General features: G+C 42.6%; 1 protein-coding gene across 1 annotated transcript in view; it reads left to right on the forward strand.

The window, feature by feature from the left end:
* The first annotated feature begins 4,885 nt into the window (after positions 1 to 4,885).
* The window catches only part of gabbr2 (gamma-aminobutyric acid (GABA) B receptor, 2), a 147,039-nt gene continuing 127,131 nt past the window's right edge, over positions 4,886 to 24,793 (forward strand). Inside the window, exon 1 of the mRNA XM_068332446.1 lies at positions 4,886 to 5,200. Coding sequence (XP_068188547.1) covers positions 4,886 to 5,200 — 315 coding nt within the window. The remainder of the gene's footprint in view (positions 5,201 to 24,793) is intronic.

Raw genomic sequence — 24,793 nt, forward strand, 5'->3', positions numbered from 1 at the left:
TTTAGCAAGTAAGACCAACTTGTCAAGAAGTCTGTGTGATTCATTATGAGGCGGTTATGCCCTCTGGCTGCAGTCAAAAAATATCCAGTAAACCCAAATAAATGTTTTTAATAATATCAATAAAATATATATAGTACGTGTATAATCTAATACAACTTTTAAAAAGATCTCAGGAGTTTTTAGTGTCCATCAGTGTCATCCCTCTTGTCTTTTTCAAAAGGGGAGGCTTCCTACTTAACAGTCTGGGGTGTTTTTGTGTTTTCCAAGCTCATAAAAGATGCAATTTTTTTCCATCATGGTAGAACATGCCCCGGTGAAGAATTGCTCCTCTACTTGTTGGTATGCATAGAATTTGCAGGGCTGTGACTTCCAATTCTGAAAGCAATTATTCAAATAGCTGTGACTGTAAATGACAAGGCAAGCATGTCGGGAACAAGGAAAATAAGCGTCTCAGAAATTCCTGATAAAAAATGTTCCCTGTTGGACCTACAATGAACTGGCGATTTATCCAGGGTGTACCCCACCTCTTGCCTGTCGTCAGCTCCAATAATCTAAAGCCTAACGTGTGACTCAGATTCAGCTAAGGGCTGAAGATGAATGAAGGAATATTTCCTTCTGTTTAGTAGGGATACTTATCTGTACCATTTCGAGATCGTCCGATGTCCTTGGCTTTGACTTGGGTGATAACGCCGTACTCTGGTATCGCGCTGGGATAAATTAATTCTTATGCTTAGTATGAACCTATGTGAGGAGAAGATCGCATTTAAACATTTTCATGCTGCAGTTTTTATGTTCCTAGATGCAGATTGTGAAACCACATCAAACAAAGCTTGATGAGTTGGAGTTAGAAACAGTCGGGACAGATGGATGAATTGGTTAATCTATCCTCCTGTTGTTTATCACAAATTCCATAAATATAGTTTTAAGCAAGAAAAAAAAAAAAGCAAGACTCCCCACAAAGAGTCGGTCCATACAGATACCTACTCATTTTGTAAGCAAGTCACAAAACATATGCATGGATATTCAGTGAGCGACTATGAAATATGAGAGCATCAGAAATATTATTTTTCATCCATTCTGCTCCTCCTCCGTCCTTTTTAAAATTCATAGAGCATCTTTTGGCGTATTGTCGGTGTTATGGTGAGGCTTGTCCTCAGACCACCTCATTAATCTCTATTAAACAGGGACGTGTTACTTGACTGTGTGTGTGTTTGTGTGGCTATCGGATGCTGCATTTGCGTGTCTTCACAGGATTAAGGTTCAGGTATCTGAAAGTAAACAAAACTGGCTCATTCTTTACAATGTTTTTGACTAATCCATCTAAAACAGTCCATCCATGTGATGAAAGTATTCAAATTAATGCGTTAGCACCACCTGAAAGCTGTCATCTCAGCGGCTACATCACTGACCAGTGATTGTTGAATGTGTAACTATATGCAATTTCATCCCCGATTGCTCGAGTGTCGGCATCTACATAATTATTTCACTGTTCGCCCTTCATACCACACAAGTATGTTCCAATTAGCGGTGAGATATTGGCCTGACATCTCGGTTAGTGAAGACGCTCAGATTGCAGAGCCATGATTGAAAGCTTAATGAATGATTCATAATCTGAAATGAAATGGACGTTTTCATTAAGGCATGTCTGACAATTGTTAGCCAGAGATGTAGCATTTCTATACTTGGAAAAAAAAGAGAACTTTATCAGTTTAGAGGTCTTCATTGAATGTACCTGTAAAAGTCTGTACAGGTGCTCAGCAACCAAGGCATGAGAAATGTTTTTGAAAACCAAGTGGGCTCTAATTCCCGTTTGAATTTAGTTATATTTACAGTTTAATGTCTGCTGTTATTATATATTCTTAATTCTCTGCTATTTGGATTTTGAGCAATGTTTCGAACAGGGAGGGATATATTGTGTTGTTTGAAGCAAACAGATGGGATGACAACTTGACCTACTTATTCATCTGGACTGCTCTGAAAGAAAAGAGTGCTAAAGAGGGGATGGGGGCGGGGGGGTGGCGGGGTTGAAAGAAGAGCTTCTCTTTGATTTGTCCTACTTCTTTTTTTAATTTCAAAATTTTGCTCACTGCTCTCGCACGCTTCAGTCGTTCACATCCTGTAAATGATAAACCAGTTATTTTGGACTTCAAAGATCCAAACATGAAGATAAGAATCATCCAGAAATAGCAAGACCCCTCTTGTGTGTTGAGGTCCTTAAGGAGATCTGAAGATGCTTGATTTTGGAAAATATTCCACATAAAGGATGTTCTTCTCGGAGACTAGATGCTCCAGCAATCCTCAAGGGCTGTTCCAGTTCCTCTGTGTGTTGTGTGTACGGAGCTACTTGGCATTGTGATGGATGACCTGTGTTTTAAGAAGCCAGCAGGTTCAACTCTACCACATCAACCGTGATGGCTGTATGCTTTAATTCACTAATGAAGATTGAGAAACTCGCTTGTGCAAGAGGAGGGATGGGAGTCATGTTGTAATTAGGGTTATTTGCCAATTAAAGTGTTTGTTGATGCTATATTTAAATGACATTAACAAATCTTAGAATTTCTGCCTTCAACTCTGAAAAAAAGGAACCTTTATCGCCTTTAGTTGTTAACTTTCACCTGAATGTCTGACGGCTGAGAGAAATTTTTTGCCTCCTCAGTATGGTGTATAGGCAGAGTGGTGTGACGCATTTCACCCCTGTTTTCACACAGCAATCACTATAATGGGATCTTTATACCCTGTGCCATAGTCATACTCATCCTGAATTGGAAAATTACACTTTTATTTGTGCTTTTTATTTCAGACCCTTTCAAAATAACCCCCTTTGACGCTGATTAAAATTGTCCGTGCAATATAATTGTGTTGGGCAGATAATACGTGGCTCTGTTTTGCAATACAGAGGCAGCTGATGACTTGAAAGGCTTTTATATTTTTTCCCACATGCGGAGACCCGTTACCCTAGCAGCACATTCAGTTCACTTCCCACGCCTTTTTAACAGTCCCATGAAATGTGTTGCAAACTGTTGTGTTAATGGTCGGCTTTCTGGACCTGGGTCTGCAGGTGAATTTAATCTTTTTTTTAATTTTTTTCTTACAAAAATGTGAACAAAATGTATGAACCCTATCCACAGGTCATGGGCGCACACGCATGTTGAGCCGCATTTTGTAATAACGGTGCATTTTGTAATAAACGTCGAACATGTCATAAGTTATTACATAATGCGGCAAATGTTATTACAACATGCGTTGGGGCAGTTTATTACAAAATGCAGCTTTATTACAAAATGACATGAAAGAGTTATTACATTTTGGACTACTACAAAATGCGGCTCAACACGCATCAATGGAAGGTGAGAATGCGCAACGCTGCTTAACGGCGCTGTCCATGGTGCTAAAAATCATTTGAACGTGTGTCAGGATTCAGTTTCTAGGGATTTTAAAGAGAAAGTTAAAGTAATAAAAAGAATATAAAATTGTCAGCGCTCCCTTTACGTTCTAATGGCTGTGATGAGTTCACTTTTACCTTTTACCCTTAACTTTTCCCTCTCAGACCAGGACGCATGCCGACGTCATGCATGTAGGAACAGTTTGCGTGATTGCTTTGCTCAGTTGCGCTGATTATTGCGGCAAATAAATCATAGAGTCCCCACTGAATATGTCCACGTGGATCCTACAGATGATTTCACTTTTCATCAGACGCAAACCCAGCCTGGCCACTACACGTCCAACTGATGCTCAAGAACGCTTCGGCAGGTGCGCCACCACAGGTAATGAAAACCCACTTGTGGATGCAATACCCCCCCCCCACACACACCTTTTAACACAAGGATTTATGAGCAGTCACAACACATATAGCTGCAAGATGGATGTTGGATGTGACTGTTGTGTGACGCACAACAAACCAGATGTTAACTGTCCTGCTCCGCGCGTCTCCGTCACCTCGTCTGCATCCTATCCTATAACATAAAAGCCCAGTAAATCATCGTTGGCTGTCAAGTCTCTGATGAGTCTGCCCTGCTTCAAGTCTATGCAGCCTTTCCACCAGGCTGTAGCCCTATCCTCCTCCTCCTCCTCCCCTCCCTCCCTTCCTCTCCTCCGCCTCCTCATCCTCCACATTCAGTGCTCCCTCTTGCGCGCACGGTGAGCAGCAGCAGCGGCTTCGGCGCTTATCTGACGCACCATCGGAGATGAGCATCCCCGTCCCTCAGACTGTCAAGACTTACCTTCTCCAAATCTCCATGTCGAACCTTTGCAGTCAAGCTTCCAGCATTAAGACTAGACCGCTTTTGTGTGTTTTCGGTATCGTAGTCTCCTAATTTATCACATTGAAAGGCTTCGACACTGCCTTTGCCCGGGATGCCCACAGTTGCATCTCTTGACTGGGGATTTTACTTCAGAGGTGAATGCTGTATCCTGAACGACCGTCAAGGAAAGTGACTGATCACCATCTCCTTATTTCGGGACATGCTTCAGGACATTCTTCTGCTTCTGTGATAAGTGATTAAAGCCAACGTGAAAGCGGGTTTTGAATCAGAAAGGGTTTGACAGGAGATCGTTCGGATGACGAACACCGAGAGACAGTAGCGTTCCCCCTCTGCAACGCCACTATCTGCGCCCTTGGAATATTCTTTTTTCTTTCAGAGGCTCCGTTATAGATTCCAATTTTTTCCCCTTTATTTGGCAGTCTCAATCCATATGACCAGTTTACCCACTGCGGGGGCTGCTGCGGCTTTCGCCTCTGCTCTGTTTTGAAATACGATTTACCTTGACGTCGGAGCATCCCGGACTAGACCGAAATTTGTTTTTGTTTTTTTTGGGGTTTTTTTTTGCAATGCCCAAACAGTGAGGGTACGCTGTGGGATCTCATTTGATCACCCTGTTCGGTCGCATGGCTCCAGCCCGGAGGGACTGCGGCGGCTGGGAGATGTTGCTCCCGACGGGATGCGTCCTCCTCTCTGTTTTGTTCCTCCAGCCAGCCCTGGCTAAGGTGTGCAACGACCGCACCAAACACGGACAGGACAACAGTTGGTTCGCAAGGGATGGGGAAAACTTGCCCATCATGGTTCTTATGCCCATGAACGAATCGGCCCTGATGAGCAGCATCAGCCAGGGAATCGAACCGGCAGTTCAGCTGGCCATCCAGCACATTCGGGAGTCCAGGAAGTACTCGTTCTCACTCATCACCAAAATCTACGACACCGAGGTAACGATCGTGTCTGAACAGTTGTGCATGGCTCATGCCGTGTTTTTACGCGTGTCGTATGTGTGTGTGTGTGTGTGTGTGTGTGTGTGTGTGCGCGCGTTTGGTGCGTGCACGGGCATGTGCGTGCAGGCGTGCGCCACAAATTGTGCATAAGAGGAAAAGCTCTGCTATGTTATGCCTGGTCGGCTGTGCGTGCAGCCCCGGTGTTTCCATTACGCATAAGTCAACAGCTATCACCCCCCACCCCACCCCACCCCTCGGACCCCCACACCCCCCCCCCCAAATAACATCACGGTGGTTGTGTCTGTTTCTCACCTTCATCATGTCACCTGTCGTTCATCGTGTATTTGAATGGAACTGGCCCCCCACAACGCACCGCATTTTCCGGCGGCACGTCCTTCCTGACTCGCCCCCGTCCTGGACGTTTTCACGGACCCCAAAATTTCAGGATGAAATAGACTTAATGACATGATGATAAATACGTCATTCATCGCCATCAGCCAACTGATTAATTAATTAAAACGCCGCAGTCGTGTTTTTTTTTTTTTGTAAACGCCATTTTACATAAACCGCGGTGGTGGAGGTGCTGTGGCTTTGCGCTATAACGATTTTTAGTCACGAATTAGTGGCTCCTAACGATTTAAAGGGTTGCTACCATAATGCCTGAAGATGGCGGTAATTGGATGTGCGATTTCCTTAGTCCGTGCGCCCTTGGAAGGACCTGCATCCCACAGCAACCCTGCGTTCGGAATTAATATCTTTTTTATTTGACAACAATAAAATACCAGTCCGATCGAAATCCTCTTGAAGTTTAGAGGTCACTAAAGCTCTGCAGGCTTTGACAATGTGGATGTGTTCCCTTGTGAATAATGTCAGCAGGACACACAATTGCCTCTGATTTACATGCTTTAACTAAGGAGTTCAAGGCTGCAGCATCCTGCAGTTACCATGCCAACATTTTAAGGATGCTGATAGTTTGACAGAACAGTTCAACAAATTCGAAGACACGGCATGCTCACTTTGCTGCTTGAATAAAAAGATGTATTCTCGGTTTAGAATATATTGAAAACCTCACACCAACTTACCAAAGCAAGTCTTTTAGTTTCTCCATCTGGCACTTCTTCTGCACACTGTAGGCACACGTGTGTCTGTGTGAACAAGCGCACACATCTGTGACAGAGGTAAACCCTCACAGGGAGCATGTGGTCTGACCATGGGATTAATATGCTCTTATGAGAGTTATGATTCCCCCCCTTCAATCCCCGCAAGAGAAAGATGAGCTGGAACCAAGAGGTCAGTGGGCCAGCTTGGAATCGGCTCTCTGGGAACGTCTGACAGTGATGCCAGCTTTCTAATACTGGCAATCAATGGGAACCTATGAGATCAGTGTCATTAAATGACTCGGTGGTCAAAGGCTAAACTCTCTTACAGTGTGGAACTGCCAGTCCTGAGGTATTTGACATTTGTTTGGTATACAGGCAGACTAAAGATGAGAGCTCTAATGATGTTTTTGTAAATGTCAAAAGAAAAACACTAAATACCTACACTAAAACCCTTCCCTCCATAATTTATACTTAGTTTTTGCTCAGTGCACAGATGCAACACAATACTCATTCTTTTAAAAAGCAAAATCCTTTTCGAAATATTTTTTTGTGCTATATTGGACAGTGTAACCTTCGGATTCAGTCTTCTGAATTCAAGTTTCTTTGTCAAGATTAATTGCTTTGTTAACGCGTTGTGAAACACTCTTTATTAAAAGCTGACATGCACAGAAGGAAAATCACACAAGCTGCCTTTACACAATCACCTCCGTTTGGTTGGAATAAATCTGAATTTAGTAAATGATCTGTTAAATTGTTGCAGCTCTTTGCTGCTGATGCCCATCTCTCTCTTGCCTGTCTCTTGTCATCACTTGTCACATCTTTCCATCCCTGAAGTCATCTCATAGTCCATGGCGGGGTTGCTGTAAAATCATCTTTGTACTCAGCGACAGACAATTGGAGTTTGGGACTGGTTTGGAATCATGTGGACTTCCTGTTGCTGGTTGAACTCAGGCCTGTTGAGTATCCTGGTGACTCTGACCATGATCCAAGGTCAATGTCTAAGCAGACTGAAGGAACCACTAGCTCTCTGGTTTGCAATGCTAACATGATTATGGTTGCTATAGTTACGACCAAAGGCAGCCACAGAAGAGTATGGGACATAGCTCGGTGTCACAGCTTGGCTTGGTTAGAGTCAGCATATGGAATTAGAACAGAGTGATGTCATTAAATACTGAGAGAGAATAATAAAGACAGAAACTTTTATGGTAACCATCATTGTTGGTTCATGCGAGGTGAAGCCGTCTGAAGTAGGATGAGACCTTTGCCCTACGGAATAATTACTGCAGCATTGACTCTACTGCTGTCGGAGCCTCTGACTCATTTATGGGAGCCATAATATAAATTAATTGATGGTTGTATTTAAAACATTTACACTAGTGTGCTTTATGTGTCTTAATTATGTGTTTATTGACCTGCAATCGTTTACATCCGTAAGAAAAAAACTCCACGATACACAAACACACCTACAGCTTCCTCATATACTGCATGCTTATGTCAGAAAACAATAGTCATGAGTGTGCTTGCAGCAGCTCACAGCAGGCGAAATGTGTGCCTGTGTTTGTACATGTGTGTGAGTGTGTGTGCATGTGTTGGCAGTGGGATTTAGCCTGGCAGATGTAAGTAATCAGTCCCTGAGCAGAGGCTCTTTATCCCTTTATCCCCTGTTGGTGCAGTCATGGGTAGATGGGGAGGGCCCAGTCTGTACCCCAGTGGTGTGGATCAGGGTGGTGGTAGTGATGATATGGATGGGGGGGAGGCACTGCCCTGCAGAAAAAGGCCTGTAGCTGGTTTTTGCAGGATGGCGCAAGCATTTTTCTAGAAGTGGAGCAGATGTTCTGACATGTAATGCCCAGAGATGAGATCCAAATGTTAGATGGTGTCGCCATTTCATCACTTGATCAGCCTGAAACTACATTCCTGAGAAGTTCCAATAATTTAGGCATTGTAGCAGGCTGAGGTAGCTGCAGATGAGAATACAACCTGAGTTTGAAACCAGAGCATTGTAGCAGAAAAGAAGCAGGATGGATTATATCAACTGGGGAGGCTTAGTGCTGGAGCAGGAGCTGGAGCCTCCACCACAGCTCTAGATATGTGAGTGTGGGTTTTAGTGTAACAGAGGACTGATACTGTAACTCTGCAGGCTTAGCTGATCAAAGCTTTGGAGAGGACAGGAGGCACTGGAAGAGGATGGAAGCGAGACTTTGGGCAGCGAGGCTAAGCTACGCTAGTTCACCAGCTTATGGGATGTGTGACAGGCCCTTGAGAGGAGCCACTCAGGCAAAGAGCTGTCTTTGGGTGAATAGTTATCAATGCATGTAAATCTTTTGAGTTTGGAATTGTGTCGCGTAAGATACACAGTGCAGTATTTTACAGTGTGCCATTGTCTGAAAACATGGGAAACAAAGCGAAACAAACATGTGAATTCCGTCCACAGAGGTTTGTATTATATACACATATATTACATGCTGATTGCAATAGTTGCATGACAGTTTGACCCTCATTATATGACTCCTTGAGCATTAAAGCCTGCCTCTGGAATTTGGAATCACATGGGTATTATTAGTTTTATGTTAATTCATGGAAAACAGTGTTTCACTAATGGTGTTTTTGTATGTTTCCAACATACATTTGTAATTTTTTAAGATGCAGTTTAATCTCAATTGTGCATCTTTGCATTATTATTTGTCATCTCAGACAAGCAGATTTCAATGTTCCCTATTACTTGGATCCAGAGACAGATAATAACCTCTGAGATCTACAATAAATGGTTTTAATAGTTTTTAATGTAAAACCATAACCCATCCACTAAAACTTATCCAGCACCTTTTTTGAAGTGCGGAAAAGTAATAATTGTCATAGAAAAAAATAATCCCAGGGAACAAAAATGTATTACATGGCTGTCCATCCATGTAATAGCACAGTATGGGCCTCCCGAGACTAAGCAGTGACCTATGTTCAGAGATACTGCAGACAGAAAACGAACTGCCTCTCCCGCTCTCCTCTGAGGACTAGATGCAACATGTCACATTTGTGCACATGCTGGCGAGGCGGAGACCGCCGTACAGTTCGCTTGTTGACAAGGAGGAAGATCACCCCCTGAGCAAATAAAACGCATTCCGTTATTTTGTCAGAAGGAGTTAGGATGGCGACGAAAAGGCATTATCATAATGGAGGTCAAGACGCTGCCGAGCATAAGTCTTTAGTTAAAACAAGTCAGTTCAAGGCAGTTTTTTATTTAATAATGAGAAGAATTTTTTTTAACAAAGCGCATTTTACTCGAGCTTAATTCCTTTTTATGTTTATTCAGAAAGCACTTTAGTGATCTTACTGATTCGCCTGCTAACTCACCTTTTATCCTTTGTGCGAAACCATCTGACACGGGACAAACAATGCAGCACCTCTGGACATCATGTACTGTATGTCAGGGTCTTATATTGTATGTCATATTTTATCTAAATATCTGACAACTACTCAGTGCTAAGGTGATGATCCATAGGGGTCGGCAAATATTGCCTGCCACTGCTCCTCAAAAGGGCAAATATTCAGGGGTAGCAAGGGAAAGCAGGCCGTGACAGCCTGGACACTCTCAAGACATACAGAAAGTGCTGAGTGTGGCTGTATCCACTGACCCGACACAGATAGTGGGGATCAATGTGCAGCAGCCCTTCTCATAGAGTGAACAGGATCTCAGGGGAGAATCTGAGAGAGAGAAGTGAGAGAGAAATACATGTGTAGGCCTACGAGATGGAGATCCCGAAATAGGATTATATCATCGTCTGTGCAGGAAGAGGAAATGACCGGCCTCTTAATTCTTATTGGATCTTAATGTAATGCCATTTACATTGTTTCTCTCAGGCTGCACAGTTTAATGGCTGTGTGGGGGAAAAAAAAGCAATTATTGCATGCAATGGGCATTCACATCAGATCATTTAAGGGCTCTCAACATCTTGTGTTGTTTTATCGGCGATATAGTTTTACATGTTCGTGTGTCGTTCTTATACAATTTTAATGTTTTTTTTTGTCTGATTTGTGTAATACTAGAGAATTGTGCATTATCATTTAATGAAATGTCTAAATCTCTGTACTAATTGCTGACCTTTGTCTGAGTCAAGCTGCCAGTGGCCTGGAGGGCCTGAGCAAGACGACATGAACTTTAATGATAACAGACGCTCCGAAGATGCCCCGAAGCTGCCTTTTACAGCAGATACCGTGACGTGCGAGCACGCGCATAACACAGCGTGTAAATGCATGGCAGGTTTCATGTACCCACCGCCGCTAAAGCAGACCTCTCTCCTTTCACACACACATGACACGCACTCTCGCACATATGGCCTTGACTGTTATCAGTTGGTACCCCTGCGGCACCGCCTGAGGTCAGAATAGTGTGGTCAGTTGAGCGATTGGCCTTGAGAAGTTGTTACATTCCAGTCAGCACCAGAACCCCACCATCGTCAGTCGACTTTGCACAGTCAATGTTTTCATTTTTTGTTTGATCGAAGATTTTGCATTGCACTACTTGAAGGTTTTGGGCATATTCCATAGTGTCGGATTCAGTTCTACTCGTTTCTTCTCTTGTGCATTGATGTTTTAACCACAACTGAGCTGACCTCTCCATCAGTCATCATTTTTATCATGTTTATAAAGAGCAATATTTTGAGTTTGACCTCTGTTTAACTCCCTCACATTTGTGTAATAATGGTGCTCTCAGATTTAAAATTCAATAGGTGAGTTTAAGTGGGGTAAAAACAAATTAGCCCTTTGCCTCTCACCACCCATTTTTCCGGGAGTGTATCGCAGCGTGTTTTAGTGTATCTTGTTAATTTGATAGAGCAAACAAGGGTGTTTAGCATTATCTCTGGTCTGCGCAACCACCCTGCAGGGACCGAAATGCAGACCAAGTCAAGGGCTAATTGCATGACTGAGGCAACGATTGGATTCTATTTCAAAAGCACCTCAAGCTAGTCCTATCTTTTGTTTTTAAACAGCCAAAATGTTCGTTTGTGCGTGAGTGCTGCTGGAGGATGGGAGTGGATGGGAAATAACCCATCTACTGCATGTGCGGGCGGAGGTACTTACATTCCAGAGGTTGCTAATTGTGATTTTTATGTGACCCAATCAACCTGCAGTTTCATTATTAAAAATGACTGCAGCAAAAAAATTCCGCACAATAGAATGTTTCGGTTAAAGGCATTGCTTAAAATGTCAATGTGGTTTTTCTGCATTGGTGAATCTGCCTAAGCGCAACTGGACTGGAATGTCATACAGTTCTTTATTGGCTTATTGAAACACTTTAACAGTCAAGGATCTCGTTGTTTAGCCTGGAATATGTGATATGTTCAGTTGAGTCTATTATTAGGATTTACTGGACGTCTGGCCTGAAAAGAATGAATGCAGCACCAAAAAATCAATATGTTTCTCCTTAATTCATTGCATCTTAATTATAATAAGTTGACGTGGTCATGCAGTGTGAGTTTTAATGAAATCACTCCTTGCTAATCAATTAGGTTTCAATGAATTTGTCATTGTCAAATTTTAATTTTTCATTCTTTGTGCTATCCTTTTGTGTTTTCCCAGCAGATGCTATGATGAGACATCTGTCGGCATGCTTCCTCCTCCTCCTCCTCCTCCTCCTCCTCCTCATCTTTTCCTTTCTTTTCTCAAACAGTCTATTGCCACCAAGATGCTCAATGACTGCAAAGGTGGTGAACCAGGCATCTGGCTGCTATTAACATTAACAGTCACTCTCTGATTCACATGGCTGTATCATGTTGCTGAGGGAGGGAAAATCACCCCAAGAGACAAAAAAAATGCTGTGCTAGAGTTGCCCAAGAAGTGGGGAGGGCAGAAAATGAGGACTTTAACATCACAAGGTTGGAGAATTTTTAGAGAGATGGGATATGATTGAAAAAACGAGCGCTAAAAAAAAATTTAATTCCACGAAGACGAAGAATTCCAAGAAGACGAAAGCAAGGCTGAGCATGAGAAATCTCCCATCTGAAGTTACTCAGTACTGCTGAAAGTACTGACAAGATGGATGCTACCATGTTGAGTGCAACGCTAAGTCTGTCCATCTGGATGCTACTGCTTGCGCATCTATAAATCTGCCATTGATCCCCAGCCAAACCATTTGCACAGACAATTAACACACTGAATGTTTATTCTCTGCTGTGACTTGTTTCACTGCAGAAGTCTCTCTTTCTGGCTCCCGACTGTGTGTGGAGGTTAGGATTGGTCAGTTAATACCGAAAGTTTTTGATATGGATGATGCTTTAGTCTTTACAGAGAACGTAGTTTTCTGCAGACATGATGCTGGAGAATGTATTTCTGTGTGCTTATGCTAAGCAACCCCAAGAGAGGTAGCCTGCTATTGCATGTCTGGAGAATTTCCATCACTAAAAGGCTGCGTATGCTGCGTTGTGAGTAGGGAGACACAGGCGGACGAGAGAAAGAGATTCCACACATGAGAGGGGATTGAAATGTTTAATATTGATCCTCTTCTTCTGCTGTTTGACCTTTCACCTTTTGACAAAGCAGACGTTGACCACTTTCCTGCTCTACCAGATGACCTTTTTCAAGGCTGACATGTTTCCTGCTCGATATCACCTTTGTCAGCCATTATTGGAGCATAATCCTTAAATTTTTACCCTCCCCATTCATTCCCCATTCCTGTTTGCACTTTAGCTGCTCATCACTCTTCCACCCCCACAGAGACACTCCAATATACACATACACACAACTCACACTCACCAAGCTCACCTCTCTGCCTTTTCCTCTGCTGTGAGTGGACAGAAATGAAAGGATTATCGTGGAAAGGGTGTGCTGTTGTCATTAGAGATTGGACAAGCGCTCTGTGCATGCTCATGTCTGTTGCTCTCAGGGGTTCTAGCACAGTGCAATAAGTAAAGAGAGTCTGTCCTTGTCAGTCCTGTAATTACATTAAAGCTCATGTAAAAAAAAGAAAAAAAGTGGCCAACCGTCATTTTATTCATGGAAGGAGATGCGCATGCACACGGGTGTGTGTCTGACTGTGCATGAGAATGCTCGCTTCTGAAGAGGAAACCCCTTCACGCTGGTGGTGGTAACTTTCCACACTTTCTGAGGCTGATAATTCCGTGTGTTTATATGTTTGCTGCATGTGCATGATTCTGGCTAAATGCAATGTGCGATACTAGCATGTACCTCCTGTTTTAAGGGGCTGCTGGCACTTCACACTTATTTCCAGAGGGAAGTCTGGTAGTCATGGTCCCCGCTGGGTGGGGGTGAGAGGTGTGTGGAGAGAAAGTCATATGTCACAGGAGAATAATGACCTCTCTTGTTGTGTGTCATAAATCTGAACAAATGTTTTCTTCAACAATCTTTCTTGTCTTCCTTTCTTAAACAGCTCAGATGCAATAGATAGTGACAGATGGTGATTATAATCTATATTTCATCATTCTTGTCCGCACCCTTCTAGTTTATTTAGACACCCCGTTGCCATTGGTAGGATAGCTTAACTCTTCTAATTCTTTTAAAACTGTATACGACATAACACAATGCTTGTGTTAAAACATAGATTCACCTAATTTTCAAGTTTTTATCCACAAACCAGCCATGGTTTGTGGGTCTGAGCCCCATGTCTCAGCCGCCACATGTTGAAGTTTACTATGGTGAACGAGAGGGTGGCATCCTTGCCCCTTCAGGTGTTCTTTTGGCCTCTGGTCAGTCCGGAATACCCGGTGTTCATGGAGTCCCTGGGAGGGATACTGAATAGTGTTCCAAACAAGGAAACATTGTTCCTCTTGGGGTCTTCAATGCTCACGTGGGTAAAGACAGTGAGATCTGAAGAGGGTTGACTGGGCTGAACAGCCTCATCGATCTGAACAAGATGTTCTGTTCGTGGAACTCTCTGGTAGTTACAGTTTTTCACCTTGTTGGAGCACTGAGATGCCCATAAGTGCACATAGCACCAGGACAACCTAGGCCGCTGATCAATGATCAACTTTATTGTCGTATCATCAGACCTTCAACCGTGTGTCTTGGACACTCGGGTGAAGAGAGGGGAAAAGCTGTCAGCAGATCACCACCTGGTGATGACCTGGATCCTCTGGCAGGGCAGGGGCGTGGACAGACTTGGCAGGCCCAAGCGTGTTTTGAGGGTCTGTTGGAAATGTCTGGTGGAACCCCCTGTCAGCGAGGTTTTCAACTCCCACCTTGGGGAAAGCTTCTCCCAGATCACGCAAGAGTTTGGGGACATTGAGTGAGAGTGGACCATGTTCTCCACCTCCATTGTTGAAGCGGCTTCTCAGAGCTGTAGATGCTATGTCTTCAGTGCCTATTGCAGTGGCAACCCCTGAACCCCTCAGTGGACGCTGGAAGTAAGGGATGTTGTCAAGCTGAAGAAGGAGCCTCATCGAGTTTTGTTGAATTGTGGGACTCTGGAAGAGCTGACAGCAGATCACCACCTGGTGATGACCTGTCCAGCTTTACCGCTGCACGAGTGGTCGTGGAGGCAAAAACTTGAGTCCGGGGAGACCATGGAGAAGGACTATCAGTTGGCCTTCTGGGAAAAATCAATTCAAGGGTAATAGAGAGGAGAATTAGACCAATGGTCGAACTTCAGATTCAGGATGAACATTGCTGTTTTTGTCCTGGTTCGCCCAACCAGTCCATATAAGCTTTGTGGATCTGGAGGAGGCATTTGACCACATTCCTTATGGTATCTGTGGGGTTCAAGGCCCTTTGTTAATGGCTGTCCGATCCCTGAGCTTGTTTCTCATTGCTTGCAGTAAGTCAGACATGTCACAGGTGCATGTTGGATGTAGGCAGGCTGCCATTTTCACCAGTTCTGTTCATAGTCAGAATTTCTGGGTGCAGCCAGGGGATGGGGCCAAAGTATTTAATCTGTTTTTTTTGGGTGATGTCCTGTTGACCTCATTAAACTTAGATCCTCATCATGCAAAGGTACGGTTTGCAGCAGAGTGCGACGCGAGTGAGATGAGTATTAGCACCTCCAAATCTGAGGCCATGGCTCTTGACTGGAATAAGGTGGTCTGCCTTCTCTAGGTTGGTGGGGAGTCTTTTCCCCAAGTGGAGGAGTTCAAGTATCTTTGGGTCTTGTTCATGAGTGAGGGAAGGATGGAATGTGAGATTGACAGACAAATTGGTGCAGTGATACAGTTGTTGTGTAGGTCTGTCATGGTAAAGAAGGAGCTGATTTGAAAGGTGAAGCTCTCGATTTACAGGTCATTGTACTGTACGTTCCTACTCTCACGTATGGTCATGAACTTTGGGTCATGACAAGCGGTTGAAATGAGTTTCCTCTGTTGAGTGGCTGGGTGCATCTTTACATATAGGATGAGGAACTCAGTCACCAGGGGGAATTAAAGTTGGTGTTCCTCCATATCGAGAGGAGCCAGGTCAGATGGCTGGGGCATCTGTTGAGGACGCCTCCTGCACACCTCCCTCCGGAGGTGTTCCAGGCATGTCCCACCAGAAGGAGGCCCTGGGGAGGACCTAGGACACGCTGGAGAGACTGCCTCTTAGCTGGCCCGGGAACGCCTCGGGATCTCCCCGGAAGCTCTAGTTGAGGTGTCTGGGGAGAGGGAAGCATGGGCATCCCTGCTGACATTATTGCCTTTGCGACCCGGCTCCAGATAAGCTGTTGAAGATGGATGGATGGATAGATAGAGGTTAGGTTGGTCCCTCTTTCAAGTATTTTTGTTTTGTTTTGTTTTGAAGTGGTTTTTTAAAAAATAATTTGATACACATTAACACATATTCTCATAAATTTTACAGAACAATCAATTAGTGATGAATCTAATGAAGAGAAATTAATCAGCAGATCCAAATACATAATAAATTGCCACTTGAGAGATAAGTATCAGCATACTATATCCTACATGCTAAAAGAGTAATTTTACTTTACTCATATGTAAAATCCCTATATATGTGGGTTTGAGTCCTTTATGTGCAGTTTGTATGTTGTCTCCGTGTCTGCATGGGTTTTCTCTGGGTTATCTGGTTTCCTCCCACCTCCAAAAACATGCACTTCAGATGGATTGGTCTGTTCCAAAGCATCGCCCTGCCTCATGCCCGTAAGTCCACTGGGATAGGTTCCAGCAGCCCCTGTGACCCACGAAAGCGGAACAAGTGGTTTGTAAAATTAATGAATGAATTTGTGGAATTTTTTGTACTGTGTTCAGTCTTACTAAGGAGCTTCAGAAGGTCTCGTCTGTCTGTTCCGACATATTCTTTATTCTGAGATAAATCTTGGCAACAGAAACAATGAACCAGCCAGATAGCTTAGACAATCATTAGCTAGCTTTTCTGCTATGCATCTCAACTAGACTTAATACTTTGCATTCCATCATAATGCACTGAGCGATTGCAAATACAATGTAAATGTAGCTTCAATGTGTTTCTAACTGTTAGCTAAGAAGTATTTGAGCAACTCAACCCTGTCAATTCCTTCAAAGAGCAACTATCCTACAAGGTGATATGTTCCAGTGGCAATGTTGACTTTTAGCTCCATTTCCTTCACATCACGTGCGAGTGCATTATCACATTGGAAGCCATTGCAGTCATCGCTTCTTCCACATTTACAGTGTCAGCTTTTGTCTTATGTGCACATTTGCTTTTTTTTTTTCACAATGTAAGAACATGACTATTTCAGCGTTTTTCTCTTTGCCCTCCTCTGGAAAGAGATGATCAGTTGAAGTGCTGATATGCGCTCAGTTCCACTGATGAGGACCTTCTTTGAGCACCTGCTGGAAGCAGAGCCTTCATGGCTGTTATTTAACAGAAAAATACTCTAGGATTTGAAATATTAAGGCTTCCTTGAGCAATGTCTCACCCAGCTGTAAGGAAACACACTGTCAGCTCTCGTTTAACTTGTCCTCTTCCAGGGAGTGTGTCATTTAGAATTTGTGGTTATCAAACACAGTAATCCTCTGTGTGGTTTCCAGTATTGTCATGCCTTAACTGACTACACACCAACTGTACACGCAATGATTGCTTCAAAGTGTAACGATTCTGATTGGTTGCTTGTAGTGGGCCCCAGCATGCGGCCATGTGGCGCACTTCAGCTCTCTGCTCCAGCAGTCTCTGATACACATCAGGCCTTTGTTCCATTTGCTGCCTGCTCATAGTGGCTACCACTTCCCCATCAGTGATGCCTGGGGGCTGTTAGCAGAAAGCAGTTGGTGAGCCCATTGTGTGCCAAAAGCGATAACAACAGACAGTAGAATTGCAGATGTAACATACACACACACATACACAGACTCCCTAAGTACCCATGCACTGTAGCAGCGGTATACACATCTGTCATGCCCAGCCAAAGCAGGCAATAATGCCACATATGATCACAAAAGGCTGCACAATGATGATAAGAGTTCATTTGCCACCACGCTCTATCTGCTGTCGCTCAATCCTAATCTTTGTGCATGCGTGTGTGCATGCATGTATGTATGTGTATGCTGTTCTGTATTTTCTCAAAGAGATAGTTGGATAGATGGATGACAAAAGAAATTTAATTGTGCTATCTTATGTCGCATTAGTAGAATTGTGTTTTGTCAATGAAAAGAAAAGAAAAGACAGTAGCACTCATCGCATGGATTTTGTTTTGAGCAGTCCCAATTCCATTTGGAGCCACAATCCACACAACCCCAAATGCACACAGACTCACACATACACACAAACACACACGCATATAAACATGCACAAACACATAAACACAAGCCCTCACTCAATCCATCACATGCTGAAATAGCTTGGCTGTAAATGCTGCTTTCAGATGCTCTGCATGCTGCAATGAAGTAATTTCTCTTTGTTTAATACATCTCTAGACAAACCGTGATATAGGTAGTAGAACAGGAATTGCGTCTGTAAAGAGTATTCAATATTACAGAGCCTGCACCGTACTACTGCTGATAGATGAGGCGGGCTCTTGACTAGAGGGACCCGCGACTGCCAGCCCGACTTATAACCTGTCACTGTAAGGCAGGAGTCTTTTATTACCTCCTTTAAGGGGACAGGAGCCGACACTCATGTCTTGACCCGCTGTCTCCTTTTATTAAATCATTTCTTTGTATGCAAACATACACAGATATAGACGTTTGTATGCATATAAGCACATAGGACCTGGCTGGACCATCTCTGCTGGACAATTAGGTACAATTCCTGCAAGAAGCATTTCCTGTTCTTCCAGTTTTATTTTCCCTGATATCAAGCCTATTCTAGTTTACAGAATCTTTCGGATTAGATGTTCAATAATGTCCAAAAATTGTAGAAGGGAAATCCTACTGGTGAAACTCAATTTTGCAGATATATTAACTGTCATGTACTATTGATCAACTTTGCGAGGTACAGCTGGAAAATAAACTAAAGAAGGGACAATTTTCTGCCTTAAAATTTGATATGAAACAAATTTCATTCTGCAAGTAATCAGGAATAGAAAACCGATCAGTTTGTCATTTCCAGTTTTCTGTTATGTCTCAGTCACAAACCATGGATGATTCTGTGTTCCTTTTTTACTACCTTATTGATTACCAGTCAGGAGCCTGACAGTATTGCTGTGTCAGCTTGAGCTCTTGGGTGCAGCTCATCAAAGTTGCAGCCTGTGAACTAATATTTGCAATATGCAATTACTGTACGGTATTGATCGGTGACAAATTAACTTTTATCATCACGGACAGAGGAACTATTCGAAACATATTTGTGTCAAACTTTTTTCGATTCCTGCCATCAAACCGCAGCCCATTAATCTTTGCTGCGATGATTTCTTCTTCAAACCTGAAATATGGAAATATTTGATCATAATTGACATGTTGAATGGAGACTAGAATAATATACTGTATTCTAATAATCCTCCTCCCAGAGGTGTTGTCTTGATATAACACTATTTAAGTGATTAGATGCTCTTATTTTCATACTGAATATTTTTACTTCCATCCAAATTCACAGCAGTCTTTGCCAAAAATCAGTTCCTGTGTTCATGTAACCCAACTGTGTGCATTGGTTTTGTGGCTAAAAACAGGGTGATGGCAGAAGGCTTGTTCTTCCGGTCTGGGAAACATCCAAGAACAGTTGATGCCTCCATCCTTGTTGGACAGCTTGTGGACAACACGGGACCAACTGTACCTGAATTTCATCATTTAAATACTATCAGTTAAGTCATATTTTCCACATAAATTTTTCATCCTGCTTCAAAGCAGTGATGTATTGTAATTGTCAGTGTTCCTTCGTTCGTTTTATGTCCACCAAATATCTTCACAGCAGTTGCAGATAGAAAGATGAAACAAAAAGCACATCACTTGGGCGGCAAAGGGGATGAAAATGAGATGACCTTGAACTTGGGAAAACTAAGTCAAGGTCAAATTTAAACTTTTATACACTCAGGAACCGGATAAGATTGAAAGATGAGGGAGAAGGCCAGTGTGAATAAGACGATAGATCAAAACTAGTATTTAAAGATCTACCGATGCACTAGCTTTGATCTATGGTCAAAGCTAGTGCATAGCTTTGATCTACTGATGTACTAGCCTTGATCTATGGTCAAAGCTAGTGCGTAGCTGTAATCTACCCTGAAAAGTCAAAGCTATGCACTTGGCAGGTACTGCTTTCAGGGTGCCCTGACCTACCCTTCGCGGGATGTTGCAGCCACTGACTGTATTGTTACTGTTGTGGATGTCATATGGTTGGTGTTATTTGTGGAATAGCTAAAAATGGTTTGAAGGAATTTCTATGAAATCCGCTAGAAAGCTGGGTCCTTCAGAGGAGAGGTGATTCGATTTGGAGGCTTATATGGTTGATGGTGGTGAATTTCTTTTTGACAATGTCAATTCTTTCACAACCCATATTAGGCTTTGCAAAGTTGATTGGAGGAGGGATACGCCTATAGTACATCTTTCCCATGTACCCTTCATTCATGTATCCTCCATTGTTTGTGATCAGGCTTTTGTGACTGATTTAGTTGTGTGTGTGATCACACCCCAAGCTGTCAAAAGGAATAATGCCTATCATGTTAACTCAATAAAAAGCAGTTGCATAAGTGAGTGAAATTTTATTATCCCACAAAGTGGATAATTCTGAGGGCCATCTGGACAGATGGAAGTCGTTACTCCTGAAGCACAGGGGTTCGTATCAACATTTGCATTCACATAGATAGCCATCATAACGTTGTGCTGTCACTGTAATGCATTATTTGTTGGATAATGTTGTTCATAATCTGATAGAGCGGCAGTTAAAGTGTGCTGACTGTGAAGTTCTGGGCCTTGCAGTAGCTTAAACTTTGTTAGAATTAAGCATCTACCCAAGGAGTCAAATGCTATGGAGTGGTTTCAGGTCCATTTATTGTTGCACATTAAAAGGTGAAGCTAGTCCGCACTCAGCTGCAGCCCATGCCATACAAATTAACGGTCTCATTATCAGTCAAGGGGAACTTAAGCACTTTGCATATCCATTTAAACCATAAGGCCGTCCTGTGAAGTGGAAAGTGGGAAAGGAAAACAGAAACAAGGCTAAAATGTATGTTTTGAATCATTTTGACATGGCTGTTTTAATGCAACTGTGTTCTTACCTTTTGGCCTTGGAAGTCAAATTTGTAATGGGTCCTCTGGCTATGTTTGCTAATGTATGTAAATTGTGTGGAAAGGGGACATCAATTAGAGGTGCACACGCTGTGCATTTATTCATGAGTTGTGGTAACCTTGCTAATTGTGTGAACCAGGAACATCCATCGTAGATCCTGCTGACTGGATTAACGTCAACACAAAGAGAAACACAATAGAAACAAATGTGTCAAAGAGGACCTGCGTGTTCAGTCCACACGGAAAGGCCTTCAGATGGAAGTGGATAAGTGTGCTTGTCAGAGACATTCTCCGAAAATTAAAACACAACTCCAAACAGTCTTTAGGATGTTTTTATGAAGATTATAAGGTAGCATATTAAACAAGTCCCCAGCACTGACCTGTTGCTGCATAAATGAAAATACTTCATTTACTAGATCACTGGTTTTAAGATACATGAAAAAAAAATTATACATGTTCCTATTCAGTATCTGGCAGCCTCTTTCTACATAAATATTACGTGTTTGCCCCAATCTGTGCTGCTCTCTTCTCTGCTGGCTTGCTCTTACACACAAGGGAGCTTCTATTGATTTTTAGAAGGCCTTCATGTTGGCTTCTTCAGCTCACTACACTTTGAGGAAAAAGTCCTTCCATATCTCTTTGTGGAACATGTAATTTTTTTGTGATTTTTGTGTTTTTATATTATTATTTGCATATTTGCATATTTTTCTATTTATTTTCTGGTTTAAAATTACCAGCAATTTGTAGATAACTATTTGCAGAATTTTGTCTCAAGGTTAAGTGACTTCATCTATCACAACTTTTCCATTGAACTGATAGAAAAGAACAGGAAAGTACATTAATATATTTTTTATTCCTACTCCCTGGCCATGGTATGAAAGGAAGAAAAATATTACAGCTAAAATAGTTTTTGAAATTTTGTATTAAATTATGCCGTCTATTTTTTTTCTCCCAATCTTGCTGTCAGTAGCGCTGCATCGACGAGTGAATGGGTGTTAGTTCAGATGCTCCTCAAGGCATAATATGTGACAACTGTGGCGAGGGGATGGAGGGGTCACTCCTTTCTTTGATAGAGGGCAAATGTAAATGTCAGCAACATCTGAAATAGAAAACTCTTCTCGCTGATGCTAGAAGGAATAAGCTGTGACAGAACGGAAAAGATTTTCGAGCTACATTGTAGAAAGGCAAAGCCAGGAGGAATGGAAGTAACATTTGAAGAAAAAGAAGAAGAACAGAAATGTTATTTATTTGGTTTTGATCTACAACTTCTTATTATTATTATTGCAGAATCTCAAAGAGCTGATCTAAAAGCGATAAATCATCCGTAGCAAAAATGCTAATTGCTACTACACACTAACTAACTGCATACTAACTACCCTTATCCTATTTGTTTTAACGATTGATCACTGTTGAAGTCTCCTATTGACCAATCTCTACTGATCAGTCATGGTTCAACCTGAATGCCTGAGCTCAGATTTTATGCAAAGATTTTTTTACCGTTGATCTTTGCTGATCAATGATGACTCTTGATCAATGATTGGTCTTAGACAATGGCCATTTATCTTCCATTTGGTAATGACATCTAAAATTTCTTAGAGTATGTAGTGAAGGAGGCCCTGTATCATGTAAAAGCTCCATCTCACCACAACAATGTCAGACCGAGAAAAAGGTTAGCCCCATTTAATTTATTCATGTGGGTAATTGGAATATTAGCGCAGCTGGTAGGACACTGCCCAACACGAGTGAACATCAACACTCTGATCCTCCTTCACTCATAAAGGAAATTGTATTTTACTCACTAACGCAAAAGTCCCTGGGCATTTTTTATTATGGTGGATATGCGAGGAATTTCTTTGGGGTATGGATTGCAGATGAAGATCTGTTGAGTTTATGGGAGAACACCTGAATAATTTAGAGGCGAAGTAAGGAGAATGAGATGGGGGGCGGGCGAATTTGAGGAGAGGGAGAGGGGAGGGTAAATAAACAATGTGAATTTTGGGCAAATTAAGGGAGGAGAAAAGTGCATCTGGTCCTGAATTGGACAAAAATGGCAATATTTGCCAACCTCAAATGACTTGACTCAAAAGTTTTGCGAATTAAACGTCAGATGGAGGCTCATATTTTTGTGTCTGTGAACTCTTTCATCTTCACATACTTATTTCATGCTTTTCAGGCACGTGGCTCTGTGCTCATGCACCTACATTTCCTGATCTGCACGCATTTATGTGACTTGAATAGTGCTCTATGTACTGTGTATTGCATGTGCGCCCCTACGGATGTGCATGCCTCCAAGATAGTCATGTGGGTTTGCGGGCTGCGGAGCGAGAACGAACATGACAAGTGTGCCAAGCTTGTTGCGGGGTGTTCTCAGACATTCGTGGGGAAACATGCCTGCAGAGGATTGGGGTGGGGGTGCCAGGAGGCCATGTGTTCCTGCTGTCACATGTCGCGCCTGGCGCTGTAGCTGGGGTGAGCGGCAGGCGGGAGAGGAAAACACCACCCACCGGGAAATGTGGTTGTGGGGGCTGGGTGAGCGGGATGGCGGCAGAGCTGGCACTTCTTCTCGGAAGAAGTAAAAGGAAGAGAGAGGGGCTGGCCACCAATTTGAGTAGTAGCACCCACTGAATGACAGGGGATGAAATGCATGCGTACTCCTAAAAGTCCTTGACATAGCCAGCAATAACCATGTACCATTATGGGATGGGACAGCATCACCCAGGTGATGGGCAACATTTAGCACTCCAAACAAGGTTCAGTTTTCGGAAAGGCCTTCCCTCACAGTTCTTTCATGTCCGTTTGGGAATGTTAACATGTTCTCTTGAGCTGGCATATATAGATGTTCTGGTGGGTCACGAGATCTCTGCCAAGAGTTTGTGATGCTGTTACAGCAGTCATTGAATGTTATTTTCCTGGCCAAGGCCAGTATTGCTTAATTACACAGGCTGCTCCATATCATTCTAAATATAAATGGAATATTCTTTAATTTATTGGGCATAGACAGATGTGAAGGTAGATGGACTGACAAACTGTCGCTTTGCTCTTTTCACAGTTAATATTGAGTTCAAACATCTATAATAAACACCAGCATTGCTTAAGCTTTTAATTGTACCCTTTCCTGGATCAATCGTGTCCACAGTATCGACATCCATCTTCAATAATGGCAAACAAAAGACACATTGTGATAATAATGTGATATTGTGTTAGATTGTCCAAGTACAGGTAGTCCTTGACATATCTACAGAATTGGTTCCAGGAGGTTGCAAGTTGAATTATTTGTAAGCAAGCAAGTTATTGAATACATTTCAAGATATCATTTAAATGCTAGTCCTCCTCTAAATATGGAAAGACTATTCCCTAAGACTTACCAGGAACAATACCAGGACATTTAAAGAAAACATAATATAACAAAATACACGTACAGGTCATTTCGAGTTAACTCATTCTCGATTATAAGTTGGTTTTCAAAAAATACATGGAAAAATAATCAAGTTTACATCATTTCACTCAGTAGCTCATTTTTAGAGCAGAGGAAGAGGAGGATTTTTTTGTTGGTCAGAGTCAGAGTTGTCATCAGAGAGATGGTCACCACTACCACTATTATCACTAACCTTTGCTTACCATCCATGATAAACAGTAAAGTATCCAAGGTACAACATCTTTCCATTTTCCTCTCCCTCATTCTTTCTCCTCATGTCCGCCAACCAAAACACTGCGAGGCTGTGATGGATTTCTATTTTGCACAGCGTGTGAAGGAAACATTCTTTCACACGTCATCATTAAGAACCCAAGGATGCTTGGTTTTGAGGGCAGGCATCCTGGTGGTGTCACCTTCCTTATTACTGCATGATAGATTGATAAACCCTTGAGTGGGAGTGACCCTTTTTATCATGGCGACAGGCTCACTATAGTCCCAACGGTGTCCCTTT

This window comes from Antennarius striatus, chromosome 14 (genome assembly GCF_040054535.1).
Source record: "Antennarius striatus isolate MH-2024 chromosome 14, ASM4005453v1, whole genome shotgun sequence".
Lineage (NCBI taxonomy): Eukaryota > Metazoa > Chordata > Actinopteri > Lophiiformes > Antennariidae > Antennarius > Antennarius striatus.